The 25546-nt window shown below is 38.6% G+C and overlaps 2 protein-coding genes across 3 annotated transcripts in view; both read left to right on the forward strand.

Moving 5' to 3' along the window:
• The window catches only part of htr1e (5-hydroxytryptamine receptor 1E), a 30318-nt gene extending 27028 nt beyond the window's left edge, over nt 1-3290 (forward strand). Inside the window, exons 3-4 of one of the 2 annotated variants that reach the window (XM_088626726.1) lie at nt 1822-2302; nt 2552-3290. In XM_088626726.1, the coding sequence (XP_088482852.1) occupies nt 1822-2302; nt 2552-3029 (959 nt within the window). In that variant the 3' untranslated portion in view covers nt 3030-3290. Of the gene's footprint in view, nt 1-1821 lie in introns of both variants that reach the window. The other variant, XM_088626725.1, reaches the window with a different exon arrangement.
• Nucleotides 3291-17401: 14111 nt separating this feature from the next.
• Nucleotides 17402-22110, forward strand: cga (glycoprotein hormones, alpha polypeptide). The gene is made up of 4 exons (XM_088626727.1): nt 17402-17547; nt 18498-18599; nt 20904-21088; nt 21524-22110. Exons 2-4 carry the CDS (start codon nt 18503-18505, stop codon nt 21599-21601), a joined length of 360 nt encoding a protein of 119 aa, XP_088482853.1. The 5' UTR covers nt 17402-17547; nt 18498-18502; the 3' UTR covers nt 21602-22110.
• The last annotated feature ends 3436 nt before the right edge of the window (nt 22111-25546 follow it).

Consider the following 25546-nt stretch of genomic DNA (forward strand, 5'->3'; position numbering starts at 1 on the left):
AAACAGGTGAAGCACCCAGGTGGTAGACTTGTGCCCTCTGCTGGCACATTGATTAGACTGTCCTGTAGGCCTGAACTCCTGTGCTGAAGAATAAAAAAAAACATATTTTGTGTGGCATTTTTTTTAGATCAGAGATATGAATGGTAAACTGTTTTTGAACAAACCGAAAATGTTTAAATATTTTTTTTTCTGTGTTGATATTACCACAGGTCCTTGTTTGCAATCATAGCCACAGCATTCAAGCCTTGCAGACATTTGATTATGGAGTTGGTACGTCTTTAAAAGCCAGACCGCCTTATTCCCTCATATTCCTAGAGGGTAGCGCACTGGAGTGGCAAATTGTGCTTCTGGAGTCTGACCCTGTTCCCGTTTGCAGATCGAATATAGCTTGAAATTCTGTACCTTGGGGCTCCGTGGTGTGGCTGTCCCGCAGCACAGGGGCCCTGTGTTCAATTCCTGGGGTGCCATGTCTTTGGAGTTTGTATGTTCTCCCCATGTTTTCTTCCAGGTGCTCCAGTTTCCTCCCTGAAGCCAAAGACATACTGGTACTGTAGCTTAACTAGCTTCTGGGAAAACTGGCCCTGGTGTGAATGTGTACATATCTGCGTGTGCCCTGCAATGGAATATTGTCCTGTCCAGGGTGTATCCCGCCCGCTTCCTGTTGCTTGTTGGGATAGGCTCCAGCTCCTCCGCGACCTGGATTTGGATGATGTGGTTAGATGAAGCTTTTCAAGTCTGACACACAAAGGTCTGCAACTGGAACAGAAGGGACATGTGTTTGCAGACCTTATGAGCCTGAAGTAACTTTGGATGAGATCCTCTGTCTGTACTGTGTAAGACGTCTGCCAACCACAGAAAAAAAACAGTGACAGACTGTTGCTTTGGAATATTCAAACCCTCTCATACTGCTTTGAGAGGGGTGCAGACTCCCTGTAGCACCTCAATAAATAACATATTTATTTAGTATTTAAAGTAAAAAGTACAGTTAAGTTAGCCTTGAACTTTTTGGATGTCCACTAAAGGTTCTATAAGCATGTACACATAGAGACAGCAGTAATGTATCGTACATCACAAAACGTTTGGTCATTTCAGCAGTAGATGACAATGAGCTAAATTATTTACTCTGTCTCAAGATGTTGAAAACCGGGCATGTTCCATAACCAAATCTCCCTTAAACATTAGGACTGTAACATATGAATTGTATCTAGCTAAAAAAAAGTAGAAAGCCATTTAATAGCAGCATAAGTATTGGTAAAGTTCCAAAATAGATAAACTTAAACCTCCTGTGGTATGAGATTAATGCTATCTGTACAGACCTAATTCAGTCCAGTATGTAAAAATTATGTTCAGTTACATTACAGCATACCACATAACATGACCTTGCAACTGTACAAAAGTTTGATTCTTGAAGACCGTACATTTGCATTGTAATTTCTTTAACACAAAATTACTTTTATTTTGGACAAAAATAAATGTGTTTTTCTTGGTGGTTTGATCTTGAGCGCCATAAAAGAAAATAACAACTAAAACCAGCGAGTATCGCAAGTACTTGATAGATGGTGAAAGTAACAGAAACATGTAGAAAGATGAATAAAAAAAGTAGCAAAATGAGCAATTCACCAGGGGATTTTTAATTGAACAACCTACAAGTGCAGTACAATAACCATTTATTGAACAGGCCAGCCATTTGTAAAGCTTTAATAAAGATCCATGGTAGGTCCTCAGCACAGTATTGTGCCATATCATATTAGTAATCAGCAAGGGTGTTAAGCATCAATGCAGGTTGCATTGTAATAATAAAGATTTGTTACATTTTTACAGGAGCACCGAATTCAGAGGACAAAGAAGAAAATGCCACTCCGAATATTTACAGCTTTGATCAAGGGGAACAGTTTGACATTTTAATGGAAAAGGAAAGACTTCTGCTGGAGCACTCTGGAACAATGAATGTCACAAACTTCACCTCGGAACCTAGTGTGCTTATAAAATACAAATCATTTACGGAAAAGATGCTAATTTCATTTCCCCTGGGGGTCATAACACTCCTTACTACACTGTTGAACTGCGCTGTCATCGTAGCCATTTGCACAACAAAGAAATTGCATCAGCCTGCCAACTATCTTATTTGTTCATTGGCTGTGACAGACTTTCTGGTTGCAATTTTGGTGATGCCCTTGAGTATTATTTACATCACCATGGAAACATGGTCGCTTGGTTACATAATCTGCGAGGCCTGGCTAAGCCTGGACATGACGTGCTGCACCTGCTCGATCCTTCACCTGTGCGTGATAGCACTAGACAGGTACTGGGCGATCACAAACGCCATTGAATATGCACAGAAACGAACAGCAAAAAGAGCAGCAATCATGATAATGACGGTCTGGGCCATTTCTGTGTTAATCTCTATGCCTCCCTTGTTTTGGAGGCACAGCTACAGCACCAACAATCTCACCCAATGTACTATTGAGCACGACCACATCCTGTACACCGTTTACTCAACGTTTGGGGCTTTTTACATCCCACTGACGCTGATCTTAATTCTGTACTACAGGATTTACCACGCAGCCAAAACCCTCTACCAGAAACGAGGCTCCAGCCGACACCTGAGCAACAGGAGCAACGACAGTCAAAACTCCACTGCCCACTGCAGGCTAACTCAGACATTCTGCGTGTCAGACTTCTCCATGTCTGACCCCACGATGGAGTTCGATAAGCTGAACGCTACGATTCGCGTCCCGCCCTTTGTGGCCGAGATGGACGAGACCAGCGAGAAGAACCAGATATCCTCGTCGCGGGAGAGGAAAGCCGCCCGCATCCTGGGCCTCATACTCGGGGCCTTCGTCATCTGCTGGTTGCCCTTCTTCATCAAGGAACTGTTGGTTGGGCTCCGCTTCGTTGACCCTTCGGCTGAAATATCAGACTTCCTGACCTGGCTGGGCTACGTGAATTCACTCATCAATCCTTTGCTCTATACCAGCTTTAATGAGGATTTCAAGTTTGCTTTTAAAAAACTAGTCAGGTGCAAATAGCCCTCCAAATCGTTTGGCATTAAGGGAGAGCAATTCTGGAATAATGTGGTGGATTATGGACCATCCTGGAATAGTATGTACAATGGCGTTTTCATTTTTTTTTAAATACAACTAAAATGTAACAAATGGACATATATTTAAAAGAAGTGAGGAAGACTGAAGAAGAAGGCTCCAAAGCCAAATGACTGTTTTTCTTACGGTTCAGCGTGGAATTGGCATCTGTTCGTTCCATATATAAATAAAGCCACATCTAAGCCATTATCCGTAATCTCCCATTGCTTTATTTTTTATTTCCCCATTTATGCACACACGTTTCAGGCTCTGTGAAACTCTGGAACTTTATGAAGTCAGCTAGTGTGACTGCCATGGATCACCATCATGTTATTTAACACTCTCAAGGATGACAGCTGTCAAGTTTGTTTTGTCCAGGAGCCAAGACTGACTAAATAGAGTATGTTTACAGTAACTGCTATACGATCTGAAAAAGCAGGGGATCCATACAGAATTTCTTTGGGCATTTTTATTTCCCCCATCTCTCTGTTATTTTAAAGAGCTATTTCGACATGTCTTTCATCATTTTCAGTCTAACACAAGTCCACGTTTACAGCACTGAGTGCCCACGGCTGGAAAAAAAAATGTTTACTCATATTACTCATATAATACTACTTAAGTTAGTATTAGTTCAATCTTATTCTGTCCTACTTATTTCAACTAAATGAAAGTAAGGAATATTTGTAAAATGCAATTCAGACATAAGCTACTTTTCAACCGAGAAAATGACTGTTGCATCAAGAACACAGTATCATGTTGAATTCTACAAATGCACAAAAACATGAATAAATGTTCAACAATCTTCAAAAAGATACCATTGATGAGTATTTGTGAAAGTAAATGAGTAAACAAATAACACTCTCAAACTATGGGTGTAAATACTTTTGTCTATGATTGTATAAAAGAAACAAGCTGTTCTCCTAAAAGTGTTCTCACCACAATAACTGCACGCTGTGTTGGGAAGAGTTACTTTTAAATGTAATGTACAGTTACAAGTCACGAATGTAAGGTACTACTTTTCAAATCCAACAAGACGTTGAGGGAAACAAATCCTAAAAACTCATACAGTAGGTTACAGTGATCTACAGTAAGTAATGTGTTCATACTAAATACAATGTATTATTTAAAATACATTACCTCTCAAAACCAATTTTTTTACAAATTGCTTTTTAATCAAAAAGGTAGTCTCTTATTCAAGCAACTTGTAATTGTAATAGATTACTTAAAAAGTAATTCTCCCCAACACTGACTGTACAGTAAAGTGTCACTGCTTTAAGTGTACAGCATTTCACAGTGGCTCCTTGATCACCTTGCCCATCTCCTCCTATCAGAAACTCATCAAAAGTCATTGATGGCACATAAATGTTCATTGGTTTAAATTCTCCAAGTCAAAAAATATCAGGCCATTCTGGTGCACACCTAGAAACAATGATATTTGGTTTGTGAGGCCGTCTCTTCTTAACTGGTAGCATCGCAGAGGAAGACCTCTGCACATTAACCATCCAACAGACAAGTATAACAGACCCCACACTCCTTTAGGACAGTCCCAAGGATCTGCACACATAAAAACTCAATATGCCCAGATGAAGTGAAGTCCGGGAGGGTTTATTGGCTTATTAAGTCTTTTCGGATTCTTACAACAAAACAACAGCATTGAAAAGCAAACACTACTTTTATCATGTACACCCTTCATACAGTATGCCAGCAAAAGCTTAATTACACCTCAATCTTAATTGCTAATTCTCAACCCTTCACCAATTAGCCAGTGATTAAGTAATTGACACCCACTGTGGCTATTTACAGAGGTTAGAGGCTGTATAATGACCTCTATTGGAAGGTCAGCTGCAACTGCAGCACTTTTTTTGACCTGGAGCTCCATTTACATTCTGAAATGGAATAGCTGGGCCTGAGGCTACACCAACCCCATTATAATAGCATCACTGTCACTCCCTTATTCGGTCTGTATCACTTGGAGAGCCCAGTTTTCCCTTTTGTCAAAACCACAACAGAGATCCTTTCCTCTAAAACAGCACCTGAAGTTATTAATCCCATGTGAGGGCTCCTACCTCCTTTCCCATTGGAACACACTAGCTTACCAGTTCTTTGGGAAAGCAAACCATACTTCTCCTCTCATACATCTTGAACCACTGGCACACACCTTCGCAATAAAACCAAATAGCTTTAATAATTTCTATGCTTACTCAAATCATTAGATCTTTTTAAACCACTTCTACTTATCCCTGCACTAAGAGAGTGACTGACTTAACCATTAGATGCCTTTTCCTGCTATTTATAACGCTTTATAGAAGAACCTAATTGGAACCAACTGCACTAGATTCCTCTTTTGCACCCAGGTAGGAATTATGCCTTACTTATGTTCTCTCCTTGTCCTTACTGGTAAACCAGCCTCCAGTGACTTAAATGCAAGACAGACAATGTCGCTGTGAGAGCATTCTGTCAAGGAAGGTAAGTGTAAAAAGTGTTTAAAACATTTTAGTGGGCTGATGTGAGTTGAAATGAGAAGAACTGCAAATAGTTATGTTACTGGTATGCCTGAAGAGGTGATTAGGTTTTGAGTTGATATGCATAATATGCATTGGATGTGTGTTTTATGATAATTATATGAATTGAAAAACACTATATACAAATAAAATTGCTTGATTGATTGATTGATTCGTTGATTAATTAAGTCATGCCCGTACATACAAAAAGGCCAAGCCACTCTGGAGCCTTCTAGGTGTCCTACTCAGCACCCCTTTTATTCTGTAGATTATCATGTTGATACAGTGAAAGACTGGGACCCAGTGGATATCATGTAGCCCCACATTGCAGTGTGTCGTTCTGTTGCTTTGATCTGGTATATAGCTTTGTCAGAGAGCGGATAGATAAATTATAATTAGGGAGCAGACTGTTAATGATGGGAGCAGGGAAGTTAAAAATCTGACAAGAGTTCAAGAGGCAGTTAAAAAAATTAGGGTTTAACCTCCTTCCAAATGTTCATTTTAATATGCATTTTTCATACTCAAGGTCTGCTTTAAAGTTAAGTCTCCTATCCTATGTAGTCCTACGAAATATTGAAAATGGTCAGAAGAAGAAAGTGAATATATTTACCCCCAGTTTTAATTAACAGTGGCAGCACGTAAAATCGCATGTCTTGCTTTTCTAATCTTGTAACTGGAAGCCCTATGTTCACATTAGGATCTGGTGAAAAACTTATCATTTAAAAGATTTCCTTCTTTCTTTCCTTGTGATTTAAGGGCTTGTGTGATGTGTCATACATCCATAAATATTCTGTTATCTCTTTGGAAAAGCTTTTAGCTCTGAAATGTTTTGATATTTTCCTGCCTTCTGTATTTTGGTTGCGCTGGAGACAAATCATTTAATTAAAGATGACTGTATATTTGACACCGAGCTGCATAATTACAACATATCGTATTTGAGCAGGTCTTAAATGTTCTGGCCCTGGCTATTTGAGCTGGCCTTAGCCAGTAGCCTTCACACTTCCTCTGAAACTAATTCTTCTGAATTGCTGTTTTTTGTCCTTGTACTGAACCTGAAATGGATTTTAATTCAAACAAATCCCCCAACAGGCTTTGCTGCTCTCAGAACAAAACAAATTTTTTAGAATGAGTCACACCTGAAAGAAAACAATGTTCTCTCTGTAATAGAGTTTGCTGACAAATTCGCCAAAGAGAATTCTAAATTTTTACAAAGCTTTCAGACAGTGTGCATCAATGCTTTTATTTGGTCCCTGTGTAACTTCCAGGGATGTTTAGAGAATAATGAATGAGCAATAAAGTTTGAGTTTAAGGTTAGTGGACAGGTCTTGGTTTCAGTGTAAACCCCTTAATGAGTGCTGTTGGGAGCCTTCAGTCTTATTTCTCAGCAATTAGCTTTACAACACACCTCCACAATCAGGCCATGTTGGAAAACCTATCACTACTATAACTCTTTGAAAGATATATAAATAGAACCGAACATTCATACAATTACTGTATATATTTGGATTTTAACTTGCATATTGATAATGGGAAAAGGGCAGTTCAGTTGTGTTGAGGAACAATGTTTAAATGCTTTTAATTCCCGATTGACAGGTTTAATAAATTAGCATAGGGTTAAAAAACATCATTAATAAATTATCATAGGATTACAAAAAAGGCAGTGGTAGACTTTGATCTAGGAGTCATTTGAACACATTCGTGTTGTCACATACTGTTTATTTGAACTACAGGGTGTTGGGCAGGGACTTAACAAAATAGGTGGTGGACCGTAATATATCAGAACATTCCAGAAAATAAATCCTAAAATCTAGTCCAGTGTTACCTTTGATTGAACCATTTCTTCCACAGGTTCCTTATTCTGGGTCCTTATCTCAAAGACATACCATAGGCACAGGACACCTTTCCTTGGATAAAGCCACATTTATTGTAACAGAGGGATGTATAAGTTATAGAACTGTAAAAAAACCACAGTGTTAACGCTTCCCTGCTGTCCTCTTCTCAGAACCCCTTTTCCAAATCCTCTTTCTCCAGATCTTGCCGTTCTGCTCTAGGAGAACTTTGTGTGGGAAGGTCAAGAGATCCCAGAATCCCTTGCACCAGCCTGACAGCACACGCAGTGACTAAGGAGGAAGCAGCTGTCAAATAACCCAGAAACCCAAGCTTAGCTTTGCTCTGGGACACCTACAGATCTCCCATGTGTCAGTGACAGCACAACCTGACTACTGACAGTGACACTCACACTTCTGTTGCCCATTGTCTTTGGACCATGAATAACCCGTTCCATCCCAGTCCCTTCGGCAAATAAATAAAAGACTGAAACAACTCAGGCCAAACACCAAAAAAAGAAAATGGATGTGGTGTATAAACATAAACATTCATTATGACTCAAGGTACCGATAATCCACAGTTCACATTCTCATTAGTGTCCAAATCTGTCCACAGAGATGTCAGGCCTGCTAAGATTGTATACAATGGTCATACTGGACAATACAAGCCTGTTTTCCCCTACCATCAGTGACCAGAACTACTGTATGAGATACAGTACCTCTCAATGTTGCACCATGGGCATTACCGGCCTAAACCCAAACACTCATGGACAGGAACAAGCTTATGCTGCAGTAAACCTATATTTCTGTTTCTGTTCTTTCTAATTGTTTCAGTTGACTGTTCATTCATGCAAATATCATGCATAGAAAAAATAAATTCTAATACACAAATAGTTTTCTCTTCCAGATGCATGTTTTGCTTTCTGCTTTGAGTGACTCATACCTGTACATACTGTAGAAGATACCCATGCAAATCAGTCACGCTTATCAATGATGCTTGAAATGATATTGGTTAAGTAAATAAGCAATGTTCGTAATTTAGTTTTCACTCATTCACAACATTCTTAATGAATATGAGGATAAGGAATCGTCCTCGAGTTTTCCCCAATAATGACACCAAAAAGTTATTCAAAAGTCATTTTCAGTCTGATATCGACTCTTGTCTACAGAGAAAGTTTCAGGACAGGTGAGAAAATAATGAAGAACCCTGGGGTTCCCAGTGCAGGTTTATTGTAAAATGTTTCCTTGCTTGATTGGTAGTGTTGTAACACACAAATAAGGTCTGGATCCCGAGATGAAGTTAAACAGATGAGTTTATTGCATGCAAGGAACAATAAAACCGAAGTCTTGTTCTGGCAAGGAACAACAAAACCGAAGTATTGTTCAAAGTGCCGGTACAAACCTTTCAGTTTATAAACCCTTTCCTGCCGCTTCTGACGTAGCTCATTACTATGGTAATAGGGGAGAGGTCACGGTATTTGGACAGTTTCACAGACTTTGGCCAAATGGTCAGTGTTAGTTTTCCGTCCCTTTGGGGTTTCCTAGCTGGCATCTGGAATCCTTATCACTTATCCCCCTTTCCTGCCATAACTTCTAGCCTGTTACTTAGAAGTCCAGTCCTCATGCAGAAAGGAATCAGTTAACCCCTTCTTCACATCTTGTATCTTTCTTCAGTAGTGAAAAGTAAAAAATAGGTTACTTTAATTTCTTGGCTAGCAAACATTAAAACATGGATGTTGTTGTTAAAGGCAAGGAAGAAATATCAAAGCAACAGTGTGCATGCCCAGTGTCATTATGCTTATTGCATTAGTATATTCATACATATGAAAGGTATCGGCGTGCACACAGAGCTACTACTTGACAGGCTTAAACAGTCTAGCCAGCAGCTTCAAAACACAAACCATATTCACAGTACAAAACAGAACCTGAGTGTTCCAGTTAGATTATTGGAACCACAAATACATCAAATGCAGAAACTACTAACATAATATGTAGACAGATTGTGTTATTTCATTGAAAGGTTTACTTGGAAAGTCTTTGAAGAAAAAACAAAGGATCGGTTTAATGCTTGATAATGCGTGGGTTTATGTTTTCTGGTCTGTAATATGTTACAGGATTAACTTTGTAATGACTATTGTTGTTCCATTGCTTCCTACATTATTAAGATAAGGCAATTAGATTAACAGTATTCTTCATCAACATTACAGACTATAAAGTCTATAATATAAACTATAATAGTTAATGGACCTATTACTATGCCTACAAAAGGAGAAAACGTTTTGATATTGTTATTAGTGGAAAACCATGTTTGCACGTATGTATAAAAATAAGTCCATATGCCAGGTTACAAATGAGAGTGGACAATCTCAGCCCATCACCCTCATTGGCCCTCTAGTAGCTACGTAATCCAAGGATTTAATTAGTCCATTTACAAAACAGGGTGTCATCTTCCTTAAGAACATGGCTGTGTCGCTTTTTCCAAACAGGGACTGGCTTTTGTGGACAAATATGTCCCCCGTTCTCAGGTACCGTAACTGTATACTTTCACTTTCCCCTGGCCTCCACTTCTGTCTTCTGGTTTGTGTCTGAAGAAGGCCATTGGGATGACTTTGTCAAACCTCTTGAGGGTTTCGAATGCAGTACTTGAATCACGTCAGATCGTTGTCTTCTCGGTTCACTAACAAACATGCTCAGTGCATTTAGTCTGTCAGTGTAGGGCATTCCTTTAAGACAAACTGTGTTTGTTAATAATAATAATAATAATAATAATAATAATAATAATAATTGCTTACACTTATATAGCGCTTTTCTGGACACTCCACTCAAAGCGCTTTACAGGTAATTGGGACTCCCCTCCACCACCACCAATGTGTAGCATCCACCTGGATTGTTCCTGATTTCAGAACATCTTTCATGTTAAGTGTTGGCCAAAAAGTTAAAGAATATTTTAAATGTGGTCTTCACTTGTACAGGGTACAATTTTAACTTACCCTTCCTCGATTTAAAGTCTGCAACTTTAAATGTATATATCCTAACATTCTGTTTACCTTATTTCTTACTTCCCCAGATTGTCAGTATTTATGTCATCATAAACACTTTAGTCTTTACCATAGACAACCTCTGGGAGTTCCATGTTCCTACATTATATTTATAGTTTGTTATCATTATCTATATATAATTCTCTGAAAATGTTTGGCTACCCTTGAATTTTGCCTAAACCAGTTTGAAGATCAGTCCAGAGAAGGCAGATTAGACACATTCCTGGACTTAAACATATTCCCTGCACTGACAGGCTAAAATAACTTAACCTTTTCAGTGTTGAGTAAAGAAGACTCTGAGTGAGGAGAATTCAAGAAGGTATGTTATGACAAAGTCAGCCTAGTGGACGTCTTCAGAATCAACAGTGAAACATGAACCAGTGGCACACATGGAAACTTGTGGACATGAAATTAAAACTAAGAAGAGGAAACACTTTTTTACCAGTGGGTTGTGGAAGTGGGGAGTAATATACCCATGTTATTCAAGCTGATAACCTGGCTTCTTTCAAGAACTAGCTGGACAAGATCCATGCTCAGTTAGTAACAAGGAACCAGACAAGCTAGAAGGGTTTCCACCATCTTTCCTGTCTCTCTAGAAAGTTGTGGATCCATCATGGCCATATACTGTATATCACACTCTGTTAGTCATGTTTCCCGTTACACCATAATACAGTAACTTCAAATTCTTACTTTTTTCCTAATAGTTCTGGCTATTGGGTGTTTCTGTTATAATCACAGAAGACTAAGTTATATATATGTTTTAATTTTGAGGTCTTTTATGTTACAGAAGATGGTTAGCACCGTGGAAAAAAAATAACGTATTGTTTTTAAATGAGACAATATTGTCAGTCACTTTTGACAATAGTGTTTAAACAAGATAACACTGTGTCTTAAAATGATAATCATTGTGAAATATATGCAATAATATTGTCTCATGCAAAGTAGCATTGTCTATGAACAATTGAAGAATATTTTCAAACTCCTCTTTGTGCAAATGAAATAATGAGGAAGGAGCACGTTACTGTCTTTTGTATACATGAAGCAGAAAACCCTGTCAGTGAGTATTAAAAGCATATAATTTCACCATATTTGTGAAAAGCAGAAATGAGATGGCTTTACAAACATATGTTATTCTTCATGCAAACTAGAGAAACGTAGATAGGTTGCTGCTTAGTCTTACATACTGAACACGATACTTTACAATGACTTGAAGATAACACCTATATAGCTTATTGCTACTGTTGCTGTTGTTTGATCATTCAAATGTGTCATCAGCATATGAAAGTTAATATTATGTTTTCGTATTATCCTACGTAGTGGCAGCATGTACAGAGAGAACAATATTGGTCCCAGCACTGATCCCTGTGGTACCCCAAATTGAACTGGTGACATTGACGAAGCAGTACAATTATAAGATATTTGAACATAATGAAATCGATTAGTTAAATATGAAGTAAACCGCTTAAGGACGGTTCCACATAAGCCAACCTCAAACCCAAGCTTGTGTAACAAAACAGAGTGGTCAACAGCGGGGGAAAGTAAGTTTGTGCGCATTTTGCAGGGTTACACATTGTCAGGAAGTATAGACCCACAGTTCCAACAAAGATATTGGTAGATTGTATGTGCTGTCATTACAAAAAAACATACTGTGCTAAAATGCAAAATCATCTTTGTAACGAACAGTTCTTTCCGGACCCTATGCGGACGACACAGTCCGACGGAGTGGGGAAACACTGGGGAAACGTCATGCAGGAAAACGGGGCTGAAGACAGGGGGGCGTGTCCAAGGTGCGCTGGTGCACGAGGGAGGTGTGGCCGAGGCGAACAATCCAAGAGTAATCCTTAGGGAAAATCCAAAACACACGAGTAAGTCCAAAACCAGGAGATCCATCAGAACAAGAATTAAAAACCACGAAGGCCGGGTCGGAACCGGCGGACGGGGAACAGGAACGGGAACCGAGGTTAAAACCTTAACGGGACCAGGCGCTTCCTGGTCCCGGACTCGCACGATATGGAAATCAGAGCAGAGCCCGGAAGAGCGTCAGCGCCTGGCTTATAAGGTGGGCAGGGAATAGGGCGCAGGTGCATGGAATGAAGTCTTTAGTGAAAGGGCTGGAGCACCCTTAAGGAGGGGGGGGGCTATAGTCGTGACAATCTTGTTTGAAAGCAAAAAACATTATTTTTATTTGTCTGTGGTGCTAATGGGCTTACGTAGTATGTAACACCTCACAATACACTTTTTAATTGCTTTTTATGTCTAACCCCTACACGTTGTTAAATTCTGGTTCCATCTACATTAGGTCTAAATGCTGTTTTTGATGTACAGTGCAGTATCCCAACCCCTTAAATCTTCCCTGTGTCTTCAGAATGCTGCATAATATTGTATTGTTTTCAAGTTCCCACAGGACAAAGGACAAGTGGAGACGAAATAGCAAACCAAACGACTACTTTATTCTACCATCGAAACCACACAAAAATCAAACACTGGATATACACACACATGATGAGACCGACATACACATCGTTAGGGTGGTAACTCATTAACAACAGGCTATACACTTATAAAGCTACACAGGACACTAAAACTACTATAATACTATTTACATATGCAGGGTCAGCTGCTGATCATCGTGCGGACCCTCAGACTCCCCCCCGCTTACAACTCCCAGCCTGCTTTGCGGTACCATGAGTGCCTAGGTGCGCTTCCTCCTCACCACCGGGAGAGGGCGTTACAATATTGTAACGACCGCGGGTTTCGGTACAGAATGGAGCAGCCGTAGGACTCAGGAAAGGGGTTAAACAACACATTAATTAACCGGAACCATTGACAGGGACAGAGATTACAGCGCTACATCCACACCAACACAAATGAGAAGGGAAGAGCCCGCCTCACTGACTCCACCCCCTCATAGCCCGGTTCCCCAAGTCCCGCCCCTCAGGCTCTGTTCCCAGCCTGCCTTGCGTAAAGGGGACCGAGCAGCCTTTAAAGCGCCCCACATTGCGCTACAATATCCACCACTAGTTTTATCTTAGTCACCATCCGTATCTATTAGCCGTTTAATTGCCTGCTAAAGCATTAACTGCAGTAACTACTACTTCTCGTATTCTGTTTCTAATAATTCTGCCATTTAAGTAGAAGCAGAATAATTACGTGGCTCATTGACATTGAATTTTTCCCTCTGGAAATTTTTCGCTTTTTGTTTCAACTCTGTGTGTGTGTCTCCAGGAAACAGGCGGAGGGAGGCCTAGAAAAACCATAACACATTTTTTCACAGCTCTTACTGGTGTGAAGTCTGAGAATTGTACAATTCCATAGCAACTACATCAGAAGCCGGGGATTCAATGTGCACTTACACCGAACAAGGTGTAAGGTGAACAAGTCAAAATAAACAGAGATTGCATCAATGTCTGGTGTGAGAAAAAGCAGGCAGACTCAATCTCCTTCATAACTCTCTCACCTCTTGTTTACCAGCTGCCTGGTTTAAAACAATATGCTTCCACATCTGGTCTTGGAAGCTGTGCCTGGTTGCATCTAAAATGGGGACAAATCTAGTTTATTTTAATATCTCTAGCCTGATGCATCACAACCTATAGAGTGACTCAAAAACATTAAGATTCAGCAAGTGACACCCTGTGTTCTAAACACACTGAATCACACAAAGCTAGAGTCCACCTGTGCCCAAATACTGAATCCAAAACCCTGTCTTCAGATCTGCTTTGTTTTTCTCTGGTCTCTTTTTTGGCTCTGTTTCCATTACCATGGGCATTGAGCACCTTATAGCATCCACCACATCTATTTAACTTTACTTCCCTTTTCATAAAGCTAGAAAGTAATTGGATTCTTCTCTATTCATATTCCACAGTATCAGATTTAGCATCCAGATTAGTGTTTATATGGCAACAGGCAATATTTGAGAGCTGTCTTAGTAGGAAGCATCTTGCAACCAGATTCTTCTTCATTTACTTTGCCAGTCTGCGATTCATAAGTGCAGAGAGACTAATTCTCTTCATTATGGGATTAGAATGTTTTCTTCCTGTTTTACGGTACCTTTCTTTTAGCCATCTCGCCGAACTAGAAACACACTGCATATACAATACTGTCCAAAAGTGTGGAAAACACCAGGTACAATGAGACAGAGCAGGAAAAAAAATCCTTTTAATCCCTTGACTCACACATATTGTGCATCCAGAACTTGCAGACACTAATGACACCTAGAATGTCCCAATTTTCCTAGGAAAACTTTCCTATGTCAAACAGAACTTTCATTGTACTAAATATTTTGTTTTCCCTCAAAACATGTGTGTTTTCTCCTCGATAGTAAAACTATTCAAAATCTATCTTATCATGAGAAATGAGTTAATAAACACATATTTCCCTGTTACTTATCTTTCCTAGAATAAGGAGGATGCATTTAACTACAATCACACTTATGAGACAACTCCCTCATCTGCACTATTTCTGCAACCCACCTCGAAATAGGACACAGTTGTTTCAAGGAGAAAGTTGCAAAACTATTGTATTACAACAGAAACCTACTGGCATGAGCCATGAGCAAGATGTCTTTTGTCCTTTGTCTTATCTTTCTTGTGGCTCTTAATTGCCTATTGATTTTACTGTAAAACACATTGTGATTTTAAGGTGCATTAGTAAGATTCTAATTTGTTGAGTGCGATAAAATGTATAAAAAGTTACCACAATGTACAGCACACTTTAACATAACTGAGGTCAAGTCAAGGTAACTGGCTGCCCTACATCTTATAATCCATATGCTGTATGATGAGCAATAAGTCACGTCTTCCCATAAAAGGCTGCAGTAACCCAGAGTCAATTCCTGAAGCACACTGCACAATTCCTGATGCACATTAGAAGGGATGCTAAGTCTTTTAAGTTTTCCAGATGTACTATTTCATAGGTTAATGTAACACAGCACTTTGGCACTGAGCTAGTTACAGAAGGGCAAAATCACTTCCCTGGGTCCTGGACAGCATTGAGTTCTCTAGCACCAGGATACAAAGAAAGAAAACCTGCTTCTTAATAGAAAAAGAATGGATATTATACAGGATTAATATCCCTTTCTAAAGAGATGGATGCTCACAGGTACACAGGACCCAGTTCCCTTTCTCTAACAATGCATCACTAACATAGGAGGGAATGTCTTTATCTTGAAGATTTCACATTACATGAAATCAGAATCCCGGGAAATAAGACACAGGGTCGTGTGGAGTAATGCTCTGGTCTCCAGGAGTGATCAGAACAGGGATTTCTCGCACGGCTCAAGCTTTAAAGGAAGAGGAGAAAAATGGATGATGACAATGATGTTTCTCTTCTTCTTGTCTCTTCCTTAATTTCTCCCCTTTTTTTATTTTGTGTCCTAGTGTCCCTCTATTTATGCTGCAGTTCCTTTCTTTGGAGGTTGGCTAGCAACATCCCTAGGAGTAGTCATTGTTGACCATTTGTGGTTTAATCTAGAGGTTCTAATGATTTACCCAGGTGTTACAGTAACTACCCAGAGAGTAAATCACTGTGGTTGATCGCCTGTGTCTTACCTTGTATTTTGTATTTATTTGGGCATAGATAGCTACACCTCAGTCTTGCCCACATCCCCTCTACACAGTCTTCAGAAAATGTTCTGAATTCTCAGATTGCAAGTGGCATGTAATTGAGGGAATGTGTGTGTTTGATCTCTGAATTGGTTAATATTTACTAAGGAACAAACAGAAAGTGTGAATGGTCCAGTGGGTTAGATGTAATGACCGGAGTACCATAGGGGTTCTGTATTAGGACCACTGTTCTACCAAACTTAGAACTTTATTTATATAGACTCTAGATTTGGCAACATGAGTAAAATAGTGAAATGTGCATATAATAGAAAAGTAAGGATTAGCAAACTATAAATACTGCAGTGTAAAAAAGAACATTCCTAAATGTTTTTACAAATTCACAACTAGGCAAACACCTGGAGGATCACATTTGATGAAGACGAGAGCAGAGTGCTACAGTACATACTGTATGGGTGGCAAAATTAAACTCTAGCAAGTAGGGGAAAACTGAGTTTGAAAAACAGATCTGGGAAAAAGACTTGGGTATGTGGACACGTCATTTTAATCGTCTAGATAATGTAGGGAAAGGGGCAAGCAGATTATAGACCATATAGTTAAAAGAGTAGAAATGGAATCCAGGGCTGTTGTGCTCACAATGCACTAGTAAGAACACATTCAGAATACCAAACACAATTTTAGCAGCTATAATGCAGAAAAAAAGGTATTGCACCCAAGAATCAGTCCCAGACTCAAAAGAATGACCTGACAGTAGAAACTATTGCTTCTGCCTAATTGTAGGCAGAAATCCTCAGATCACTTAACTACTAAGCATCAAAAGATCTAGATGGAATCTTATTATGACTGCAAAAAATAATGATGCATTTGCTCTAGAGTGTTTGTTTCAGGACATATTTTTACAGTTTCTTTCTCACACAATAATATTTTTTTTGGGGGGTGGCTGTTGGGGAGGGGGGGCTTTTAAGAAAATGTTAACAATACCATAACAATAAAATGTGATAGTTTTGAGTGTGTAAAACTAAAAGTTCATGGCCTTTTCGAGCATCAGATCAACCAATGGTCAGTAGTACCCCACTTTTGCCATGAATGCACTGGGCTTTTAGACTGTATCAGTAGAAATAGACGACATAAAAGCTTCAGCTGTCTGGAGGTGATGTTTTATTTTTAAAAGTCGCAACTAATCTAATGAAATGTTCCTTACCAGCAAATATATTTGTACTCCTCAGCAATAATTGGTCAGTTCCATCCTTAAAACCTTGATTAACTACAATTATAATGAGAAACCTGTTTTGGAAAAACAAAGCATTGATGTTATTATGGCATGTGTGCTTTTTCCAGTCTGGAGACATCAAGGATGAAAAGTGATACAAAAATCACACGGATCAGTGGTAAGACCTCAAAGCTTTGTCTAATCCCAAGGGCATATGTAGCCATGGTTTTGGACATATAAAGCCTCACTGCTCTTCAGTCTGAGTGATCTCACAGAGAGCAGCACAGAAGTTATTGATCTGAAGTGAAGCGCAGGAAGTCTGCAGCTGAAAAAGGTAAAATGCTTTTTGGAAAACAATGAAATTGATTTGGACATTTTATGAACATGTAATCGTTCTAATTTTTTTTTCTTTACAGAGTGCACTGTAATAAATGCTGATTCCAAAATGGAAACAAACAGCATTTTTTTCTCTGACCTAAGGCTTTCCAAGCACTCAAAAGATCTGTCTGAAGCATGATGGGATCTGTGCACACTAATCAAAAACTACTTTTTTTAAATGCATGAATTCGATTAGTCATTAAATTGAGAGTTCTTTAATCGGAAGTTATTTTTAGTATTTTTTTATAATTGGTAAATACGTAAGAATGAGATATCTAACTTTTACTACATAAAAATCTTTCAGTGCCTGGAATATGTTTTTCATGTTATTTTTAATCACAGGGAATCAAATTAAAAAATATTTAATGGATTTACAAAAACAAAGGGTCTTCGGAAACAAAAGGAAAGTTCTTAGCCTAATTTTAGCGGTGTATGATCAGCACTCTTTGGCAATATATTGGATCTAGCTTTGTTGATGTGCAGGTCTGAAGTTTTTGCAAGCATGATGGTAGCTCTCAATCATAATTAGGGAGTTCCGTTTGATTTTTCTTTTATTGTCACGTTCCCTCATGGAAAGGCCTTTTCCAGCCAAAACAACTGGAAAGCCCTATGTCTGTGCATTAGAGCTCACTATTTAAAATCACTCTGTTTCTTTTTCCACCAACTGAATCTCAGCACAGATACAGGAAAAAGTACACCCCAGAGTCTAAGAAACAGGAGGAAATCTCAGTAAAGAAGGGTGTTTTCATTAAAAAAAGAAGGGCAGTTATATGCTCACAGAAATACCTACTGTGTGGAGATACACTGTGCGCGTCTCTCTTTCTTCCTTATTAAGTTTGAAGAAACAGCAAGGGGGCATTTATAAATTAAAAGGTCAGTAATTACCATTTATCTGCACCCTTACAGAGAGGATGACTTGCGACCGGAAATCTCTTGGAGTGTCCCTGGTTGTGTTGTCAGTGATGTTTCACATTTTATATTCTTATCCAAACGGAGAGATGACACAAGGCAAGTTCTTTCTTTCATGGCGATAACATGATGTGTTGTTTGACGTGTGCCGATTTTTATTTCTCTTTTATATTTGAAAATTATATTTTAACCTTATTATTATTTTATAATGATGATGGTGCAGGGTCAACGAGTGAATTCAAGTAAAATGTTTTATGTGCGTTGTAAAAAAAAAGTTTGTGATTTGCATTAGACACTGCCTCAGAAAAACTGATGGTGGAATATCATAACTCCAAACTCAACTTCTGGGGGACGCGTGCCTGCGAATTCTCACTCTGACTGAACTTGTAATCGTTAGTGTTAACTGATACCCAGGCTTGTTTAGGCTTATCCTTTCTGCACTCAGTACTTGCTTCCCAAAACACTCTACTTCCAGTATAGAACCTTATATCTCTCCACAGCTGACTAAGCATTTCTTTCCCTTATTTCTGTCTAAACAGTTATCAATTTGATGATGACTTTATGACAAACAGACAAGTGAGGATGATACTTATCGAACATCCAAACAATGAGCTTTTTTAACTTCTGCAGAAGGTCAGGTTATTAAATCTCAGATAACACACTGTGTTAAGGCGAATAAGGCGAGCCCTGTTACTCAGAAATCATTACAGGGTTGATATGAATAACAATGTAATGCTCAAAGAGCAGAAAGCAAAATTAATAATATGTCAAATAGTAAATTGAAATAAACTAGCTGTAAATTAAGAACTCATCTGAAATGAATACCAGGAGGCACAGGATTCCCCAGTCCAGGGTAACGGAAAACTCGTTCAATTGTTGTGATTTACTATTCCTCAATGTGAGTTTTGAAGTTTCTGCACTGTTCAAGGTTCCTTTCAAAGTTCTTTGGAAAATCTCTTCACAAAATAAGATTATACAGCACCATGTCCTTGCTTCCTATCACCCAGCTAAGCAATTTACTTTCACAGGCAGTCATTATGCTGAAATTCCAAACTGAATGAAGCACTATTTTTTAAAGCAAAGGTATATAGTTCACTGGTGAAGCTCATCAAAGTAACACAGTAACATTTGTTTTTACTCTTTACCTTCTAAACAAAGAATCTGCTTTGATGGGGAGCTATTAGAAGTAGTTTGTTCAGTATTGAAAATTTAAAGAAAACATCTTATGTTTAAGCTGAATTGAATGTCTAGAGTCTAGGCTGCCACAAATTTAGTTAGACAATCCCACACGTAATCCATTAGTAAGAGTGTAACTTGAATCTGTAAGTGATGCTGAAGTTATTAAGGTCATTTTATGACTTTGCATTACTAAATACTGTATATTATTTTTGATACCAGCAAGTAAAGATTTTCATTGTTTGGCTAAGGTTCTCTTAACAAAACAAAAAAGAAATTGTTGTGTGTTACTATACATACAGTAGTAATGTCAACTGTTTTAAAACCTTTACAGAATCTGTTAGATTACTGAAAACATTACTGGGTTTACTCCAGAAATCTGGAAACCCTACTCCCCTATTAATGGTAGTCTCCTATTTAAAAATATGTACTGAAAGTCAGCTTAATCTATGATAATTCTACAGTTTTCCAAATATAATTTGCGTGATGGGCTGAATTTAGGAGTTGACAAACAAACCATGGATATAATTGTAATTTGTTTAAAATACTGTATACGAAAGATGTTAATAATTCAAGTGCATTAACCTGAAGCCTTTCCTCTAATAAGGAAACTCTAGATCCGAAAAAATCTTAGTCTAGTTGTTGAAGACATCCCAACAATGTACAGCTCATTTCAGAAACCAGCTGCTATTTCCTGCATGAGTTCACTTTCCCCCATATCACATATGTACAATATTGAAATAAGAACATTTACAGTCTGGAAACAAAACGAAATACTATAACAGCAAGTATTGGGTTTTGGGTTATGCAAATACAGTAAGTTCCTCTTCAAAATTCAGACACTGAAAAAATCCTCTATCTATGAAAGCTGTAGGTAAAGCTTAGGCGGGATTCTCACTTAGAGGCATTTAGTCATAATCACACAGGTGGTCGCTCTGCACCATTGGCTCCTCATTGGCTTTCATAAATAGCCTTTTAAAATGCCTTTTAAAAGCCTTTTAAAATATCCCATAGTTTTCCTTTCAAATGTCCCAGTTCTACAGTTTTTGCAGGGGGACATTTATTTTGAAACCTGTAAAAATACATTTGTGAAGGGAATATGAAAGCTAAGTTGAAGACAAAAGTGTTGAAAGCCTCATAGAGAAAGGTAGGCTTATAAAGGCAGTTCAAGAGAGACAAGGGACACATTTTGGCATACAGAAAGTGAAACTGACGATTTTAAAACAGGCTGCCAGGAATGCAAACTGAAGAAAAACGAGTACTTCTCACGGCCTGGGACTCCTATCTACCAGTGTATGGGCTGCTGCTTCTCCAGAGCTTACCCCACTCCAATGAGGTCCAAAAAGACCATGCTGGTTCCTAAGAACATCACATCTGAGGCAACATGCTGCGTGGCAAAAGAAGTCAAGAGGGTAAGAGCCTTCTTTTTCACCGACGTACTCCAGCGAGAGGTAAATACGGGAAATAACAGAATCACTGCTTAAGAATTACTGTAACACTTAGGCTTTTATGTTTTGGTAAACAGCTTAGCCCTCTGCCAGATGTGGAACCAGTATCTCGTTTCAGAACAAAGATTTACTGCTGGGTAAATCTTGCTCGTTCGATTGCGTAAAAGGCTTTGAATTCCTTTTTTTATCAGCACGTCTCTAAGCTTTCGTTCAGTATCACGGTACAATCCTGTACACTCATGAAAGTGTACGCATGCAGACGTTGATCTAAAAAAAAAATGGTTGGATTTTTTTTTCCAAAAGCGTTTTGTGTGTTTCATTTTAAATCTTTCATCTGGAATTTGTTTCCTAAATTCACTGAAGCCTGACTGACACTGGGCTGTTGACTTGTTTTCCTAGATTGTCATGATGGACAACATGAAGCTGGAGAACCACACTGACTGCCACTGCAGCACCTGCTACTACCACAAGGTCTAGTCCACAAAGGCCACAACAAACTCTTAACGGATGTGCTTTACAAGTGGTGTGAAGCTTGGAGATTCAATTTCCACCAAAAAAGCAAAACCTTCTTAGCTTGGCTGTTTTAAAGAACCGTTATTTTCTCTGAATGAAGGTAAAAAAATCTAAAAATAAATATTTTTAAAAGATTAAGCTCAAGTCTGTCTTGCGGGCATTTTGGCCTTTTCTCCATTATGCATCTGTCTAATCAATATTTCCACAATCATTAATAAATGTCTGTATGTGCTCATTTTTGCTTCAACAATCAGACGTTTGTTCAAAAAATTACCAAGCTTCTCCAGAGACATAGTGGTGAAGGAGGGGCACTCATGTAAGTTAAAATAAATAATTGTACCAGCTAAGTCACAAAAGTCTGCATTTTCTGTTGATTTTTAATTATATTCTGAAAATTCACTCAACTTCCTTTGTAAATGTTGCTCTAAATTGTGCTAAACCAAATAAAATTGTATTTAAAATATGAAAATAAATATGTTACAGTTTTTCCTTGAAAATATATTGCATTATGTACAGTACACAAAGTTCAAAACTGTAATCGTCATGTATTTTCCATATTATGGCACCTGTCTATGTTCTGACCACACATGCGGTCACACAAATGTCATTGCTGTGGAGTATTCACAATAGTAAGGAATTTAAAACTAAGAGTGTTAAGAGTCCTCAAGTGACAGAGATTAAGAGTCTCAACCTTGTGTCTAAATCTGATTCCCTTTGGGACTGTGATCCATTTTCATCATGGTATCCTCCCAATTATACCAATCAAAATGAGAGATATTATTTACAGACCATTAACTGAACTCTTTCAACATTAAAATGATTGAAAACACTGAAGAAAAGAAATTTTAGAAAGATGTCAGAAATTTAGAACTGGGCAAATATCTGGCAAATGAAATTAAATGTTTATACAAGCACAGTATTATATGTACATGACAAAAATGTTAACTTTAAAAACAACATATAAAGAAATATCTGGAAATGGGGAAAAATGTAGGTGTTTATATTAACTATCATTCTTCCATGTACAACATTCAAAAACAAAACTCGTTTTACGAGTTAGCTAGTTAGCTAGATGTCTAGGACTTAGATCAATGGATGTTATTTTAAATTGCAAAAATACAAAAATGTATTAGCAAGACCTCATTTAGAATATTGCACATGGTCTTGATCACTGTTGTACATCTGCCCTACCAAACAGACATCAATGCTTTGGAATCTGTCTAAAGACACGCAACTAGCTATACTCCAGGTCCTACTCTGACAAATTAATAGAAATTAATGTTTTTAGTCTTAAACCTAGACGCGTGTGAGGGGACCTTATTCAAGTACTTAAAATCCTGAGAGTTACTGACAATCCTCTTTAAGGTCAAGAGAAGCACAGGTCACTGGACCAAAGCAGCAATTAAGTGGGAATGAGTTAAAAACTGAAATCAAAAGACACTGTTTTACACACACAGTAAACACCCATATCCAGACAGCACAGAGGCTGGCATCAGAGCAAGTCATAGAGGTGTCAAAGCAATAGACACAGTCTTTTTTCAATTATAGGGATATAAGGGGAATATTATCTTATATTATATTTATTAATACTATCTCATCCGTAAAAAGCAATATCTCTCATTACAAGTAAACTGGCATAAAACATCTGATAAGATTAAGGATGGGATTATGGAACAATTTATCTGGCCTTGTTAAAACATAATCCCTAAAGAAATGACTGAATGACTTTCTTGGATGAATTAGCTACTAACTCACAAACAAGCTAACTGGGCTGAATGCTCTCCTCTTGTTTGTATTTTCTGTTATGTTCTTAGGAGGCCATCGATGCCAGGAGATTTGCTCTTTGACACTTCCTGGGCAGTCTCTTTTAGCTCACAGAAGAATATCCGTTTCTGTAGGAGCATGACAAGGCAAATTAAAAGACTGGAGACACTTCACACTTCCCCCTCATTTTCAACATCCAAACTATAGAATTTAAAATAAAAAAGGCAAAGCGCAGAGTTTGTATTTGTAGAAAAGGTATTTGTCAATAATATATTGACTTGACAAATCAGATGACCAGAATATCTGTGTGGAGTATTTGTTGCTTAGGAGTCTGAAAACTGTTAGGTGGGTAAACTACCATTAAAAAGATAAATCTGTCTAGATCTAATTATAAGGAACTCAACTTAATTTACAAGCAGACAATGTATTTCTTTTACAAACACAGGTGATTCTCCAAAATCAAAAACAAAAGCAAAAGAAAAGTGTTTTGATACAGAGTGCAAAAACATCAGAAATACACTACGAAAACTCTCAAATCAAAAACACAACCACACAACACAGATCTGTGCCTCAACTATCATGAATGGTAAAACTTTACAAACACACACTGAAAAAGAAAAGAAACACATACAAAAACAAATGACTTTCAGAAATCACTAAATCAGAACTGTTTCTGGGAGAAGTGGAACAATTTAAATAAATCAAAACCAGAAGAATTGGCCATCCAAAATGGAACAATCTGGCAAACATACTTTGAAAATCTCTATCAAAAGCTCTGCAAACAAATGCAAATCAATCATACCAAAACACCATATACTGTATGAAAAACTCTTAATTTTGGAATTGGCTATCAAAGACAACCAAAACCCCTTAGACTCCTCAATCACTGAGCAGGAGCTACTGGACAAACTCCAGGCCCTCAGACCACGCAAAGCCTGTGGCCAAGATGGAGTTAACAATGAGATGCGGAGACACAGTAGCAAACAAGCCCCGCTCAAACTCTTCAATCTCATCATGACAGCCGGATGTTTTCCCGAGGCCTGGAACCAAGGACTGATCACGCCCATCTATAAGAGTGGAGACAGACTCGATAACAACAACTACCGGGGCATCTGTCTGAACAGTAACCTGGGGAAGGTATTCTGCAGTATCCTGAATACACGAATACTGCCCTTTCTTACCGAACACAGTGTCTTGAGCAAGAGTCAGATTGGCTTCTTACCAGACCACCACACATCTGATCACATTTACACCCTACACATACTGATCGACAAACATGTCCACCAAAAAGGCAAAGGAAAAATTTGTATCTGCTTTGTCGATTTCAAAAGAGCATTTGATTTGATTTGGCATGAAAGATTGTTTTATAAACTACTCCAGATTGGCATAGGGGGCAAAGTGTATGACATAATTAAATCAATGTATTCAGAGAGCAAATGTGCAGTGAAAATTGGAAAAAAAAAGGACCAAATTCTTCACCCAAGGCCGTGGGGTGAGACAGGGCTGCAGCCTGGGCCCAACACTGTTCAATATCTACAGTATATCAACAAATTAGCAGGAATGTTGGAACAGTCTGCAGCTCCTGGTCTCACACTACATGACACAGAAATCAAGTTCCTGCTCTATGCAGATGACCTGGTCCTGCTGTCTCTCACAGAACAGGGGCTGCAGCAGAACCTGGCACTGCTGGAGCAGTACTGTCAGACCTGGGCGCTCATAGTCAATCTGGACAAGATCAGAGTTATGGTTTTCCGGAAGAAAGCCAGACCAGTACAAATTCACACTCAACAACAACACATATACACAGCTACACATATCTCAGTCTCACCATCGGCTCATCTGGGAGTTTTGACCTGGCAGTGAAGGCACTGAGGGAGAAGGCACTCAGGGCTTTCTACGCAATAAGAAGTAGGCTCTTCAACATCAACCCACCAACAAGAATCTGGCTCCAAAAATCCAACCCATTGCCCTATACAGCAGTGAAGTGTGGGGTCCCCTCACAGACCAGGATTACACTCAATGGGACAAACACCCCACAGAAACTCTGCACACGGAGATCTGTAGAAACATCCTCCATGTGCAGAGAAAAACACCTAACAATGGGTGCAGGGCCGAATTAGGCCAGTACCCACTATTGATAAACAT

The sequence above is a fragment of the Lepisosteus platostomus genome, chromosome 3 (genome assembly GCF_059453375.1).
Source record: "Lepisosteus platostomus isolate fLepPlt1 chromosome 3, fLepPlt1.hap1, whole genome shotgun sequence".
Classification (NCBI taxonomy): Eukaryota; Metazoa; Chordata; class Actinopteri; order Semionotiformes; family Lepisosteidae; genus Lepisosteus; species Lepisosteus platostomus.

Bases quoted from the DNA above. Each gene is read 5' to 3' on its own strand.
- cga (XM_088626727.1), top strand. From the start codon at position 18,503: ATGACTTGCGACCGGAAATCTCTTGGAGTGTCCCTGGTTGTGTTGTCA. The intron at 18,600-20,903 runs GCAAGTTCTTTC...ATTTTAAAACAG, and splicing joins AAACGGAGAGATGACACAAG to GCTGCCAGGAATGCAAACTG. The intron at 21,089-21,523 runs GTAAGAGCCTTC...TTGTTTTCCTAG, and splicing joins TGGCAAAAGAAGTCAAGAGG to ATTGTCATGATGGACAACAT.